The sequence below is a fragment of the Echinococcus granulosus genome (genome assembly GCF_000524195.1).
Source record: "Echinococcus granulosus chromosome Unknown EG_S00012, whole genome shotgun sequence".
NCBI classification, from domain to species: domain Eukaryota; kingdom Metazoa; phylum Platyhelminthes; class Cestoda; order Cyclophyllidea; family Taeniidae; genus Echinococcus; species Echinococcus granulosus.
Genome location: NW_020170392.1, coordinates 59,359 through 61,404, shown reverse-complemented (window position 1 = coordinate 61,404; position 2,046 = coordinate 59,359). Strand labels below are relative to the sequence as shown.

General features: G+C 45.4%; 1 protein-coding gene across 1 annotated transcript; it reads left to right on the top strand. All coding sequences in view use genetic code 11, as the record gives it.

Annotated features, from left to right (window-relative positions):
* Positions 1-909: 909 nt before the first annotated feature.
* Positions 910-2,046, top strand: EGR_02559 (hypothetical protein; the record flags this gene model as incomplete). Its single annotated transcript, XM_024491808.1, has 1 exon — positions 910-2,046. The coding sequence occupies one exon, from the start codon at positions 910-912 to the stop codon at positions 2,044-2,046; it is 1,137 nt and encodes a 378-aa protein (XP_024353623.1).

Below are 2,046 nucleotides of genomic sequence, written 5' to 3'. Positions count from 1 at the left end.
CCAAAAATAGTTTAGTAGTAAAGCGGTATTTCTAGCCACCTTGGCTTCGCTTTACAGCAAAGCATATACAAGGAGTACTCCTTAAGGTTCTAGCTATGGTAATGAAAACCACTGTGAGAATATATTGCTCCCGTTGTCTCTTTTGGATTAAGAAAGCAGAAACTTCCAACACTACTGGGTCTTACCCATTCTCTCGTTACAACCAACCATTCCAAATAATTGTGATGGATATTTTAAGGCTTAATAATGGCTCTTAAAGCACGCGAGTAAAAACCATTCATAAGAGGTTGAAATATGCAGCGCTCCGAGACTGCCTTTTAGACAAAAGGGGGCATAATATGTCCACATATGTATTGGCGACGTACAGAAGGGTCTGGGGGCTACTGACATGATCCAGAGGCCATGCCGCCCGTCGGAAGTGCAATGGTCGAGCCCCTAATTGGTCTTTGATCAAAGCTGAGAGTTAAAAAAGTAATTCATGTACTACTACCACGAGTATCAAAAAGCCTAGCTTTGTCGTAATTAAGACATTCTTCTTTATGCAGGTAATGTGCACAAGGAAAGTTGAACTGACAGTAAAATTAGCACTACTGAAACCCAATGGCAAACTCCCGAGAACACAATCCGCGTATTCCATTCGTCATATGTCAGTTTCACTTTTACTATTTGGTTTTAAATAACTAAGTGATTTGCGAGCCGTAGATTGGTTTATTTGACCTGTTAATCTGGTCACATGCACTCGGATGCACAGCTAACTATTTTACATGACCTTTCGAAGGTTAACAAAGCGCGCAGTTGTAGTCGCCCCACGCTGAGTGCAGAAGAGCAAACACGATAAATCGTTGGATTGTACGTATATAAAAGCACCCTTCATGGAGGAACCCAAGCAACCATCGAACGAGCAACGGTATGAAGTTCTGCATTCTTTGTCTTCTCGTCGTTGCTGCAACTGCAGCTCGACCCTATAAGTATCGTGGCCAGGAGTACAAACCGACCAGGCGATTTTCTGAAAAATATTTCCCAGTGTACTTCAAAACGCCGGATGGCGGCCGTAATGCGGAAGGAGAATTCCTTAACTCAAGGAAACTTCAAGAGAGCAGCCGACCTGCCGTGCAGCAAGAAGCAACGGTGGGAAAGGTAGTCTATGGAAGGGTAAGCAAAGGCGTGCAAAAGGAGAAAGAGGAAGTTAATCCGGTTGAATATCCCAAACCCGTTGATGAACAACCGTCGGTTAAAGTTTCAGAGGAAGAATCCAAATTGGAATACCCATATGAGGAGGATTATGATGCCAAAAGCGCAGAAGAGCCACATAAAGATACTGGGGAGGAAGAAGCAGCCTATGACGAAGACCATGATAGCGAATCCGATGAAGAGGACGAGGGTGAGTACGACAAATATGAGCCTAAATACTACGACGAAGATGAAGCGACAGAAGAGGAGGAGGAAGAAGATGAGGAAGACAAATATGGGTACGAGAAGGGCTACAAAGATGATGAAGGGGATGGAGAGGAATATGAGGAGGAATACGAAATCGAACATAGTAGTGAGGTAGGGGATGAGAAAGAAGAGGAGGGATCAGAAAAGGTCCATGAAGAGCCAATAAGTGTTGAGATTGAAAAGAACATCCAGACCACATCTCTAAAGGAGGCTGACAGGATCTTCTCTTTCCCCGGTTGTAGCAATATCACGTGCTCCAAAACGGGCTTTGATGGCTACGGCTGTTCTGACTCCAAATGCAAATTCCTTTGTTCCAAGACAGAATGCTATGAGTATCCGGATGGCCCCGCTACTACTGAGGAGAACGCTGAACTGGAGGAAGTTGTGATGGAGAAGGAGGTGGAAGAGGTAGAAGAGGAGGAAGACGTGGCAGAGGAGGAGGAGGAAGAGGAGACTGCTAGCGAGGTAACCACAACTACAATCACAACCACAGCTCCGGAGCCGGAAACACCTCCCTCTCGAAAAGAAGCGAGAAAACGCAGAGGTGGTAGCGGAAAACGCGAAGGCAGAGGTGGAAAAGGGAAGAATGGCAGGGGTTCCAAGCTGTAA